At 49.7% G+C, this 748-nt stretch overlaps 1 protein-coding gene across 1 annotated transcript in view; it reads left to right on the top strand.

Annotated features, from left to right (window-relative positions):
- Positions 1-748, top strand: part of LOC105522477 (protein GVQW1-like) — a gene marked incomplete at its 5' end in the record, with an annotated part of 37945 nt that overhangs the window by 7192 nt on the left and 30005 nt on the right. The window contains 1 exon segment of the mRNA XM_011957000.1: positions 123-200. Within this exon segment, the coding sequence (XP_011812390.1) occupies positions 123-200 (78 nt within the window).

Here is a 748-nt window from a genome sequence, read left to right as displayed (position 1 = left end):
TGCCTGGCTGATTTTTGTATTTTTAGTAGAGACGGGGTTTCACCATGTTGGCCAGGCTGGTCTTGAACTCCTGACCTCAAGTGACCCACCCTCCTCGGCCTCCCAAAGTGTTGGGATGACAGGCGTGAGCCACCGTGCCTGGCCTCTAGGAATTTTCTACGTATATTATATTGGTTATGATTTAATCTTCATTTCTATCCGTATGCATTCTTTTCTTTTTCTTGTTTCACTGTTGTTTTAGGAAAAACTGTTTTTCCTGCGTTCTCACTCCCCCACAGCAATCAACACAGAGGAAGGCTTCTGTGCCCAAATGTGTGGGGTTTTTCCCACACACCGAGCAGCAGGCACAGCTGGATGTCCTCCACTCAGCTCTGACACTGTCTGCCTGGGGTTGATACCATGGGTTCGGGGCTCAGTTTCCGAGACTACCTATCCCCCCGGACCCTAATCGCAAGTCTGGGCCTCTCAAACTTTTGACTGACTGGCTTCATGTTGAGGTTCCCAGGACCCCCTTTTGGGGTTCGATTAATTTGCTGGCGTGGCTCACAGCACTCCAGGAAATGCATACATTTACTGGTTTATTAGAAAGGATATTGCAAAAGGGCCGGGTGCAGTGGCTCACACCTGTAATCCCAGCACTTTGGAGGCCAAGGCGGGCAGATCACTTGAGGTCGAGGGTTCAAGACTAGCCTGGCCAACACGGCGAAACCCCGTATCTACTAAAAATACAAAAATTAGCCATGGTGGC

The sequence above is a fragment of the Colobus angolensis genome, unplaced genomic scaffold (assembly GCF_000951035.1).
Source record: "Colobus angolensis palliatus isolate OR3802 unplaced genomic scaffold, Cang.pa_1.0 Scaffold43, whole genome shotgun sequence".
Classification (NCBI taxonomy): domain Eukaryota; kingdom Metazoa; phylum Chordata; class Mammalia; order Primates; family Cercopithecidae; genus Colobus; species Colobus angolensis.
The sequence above is the reverse complement of the archived record's forward strand: the minus strand, read 5'-3'. Positions and strand labels throughout refer to the sequence as shown.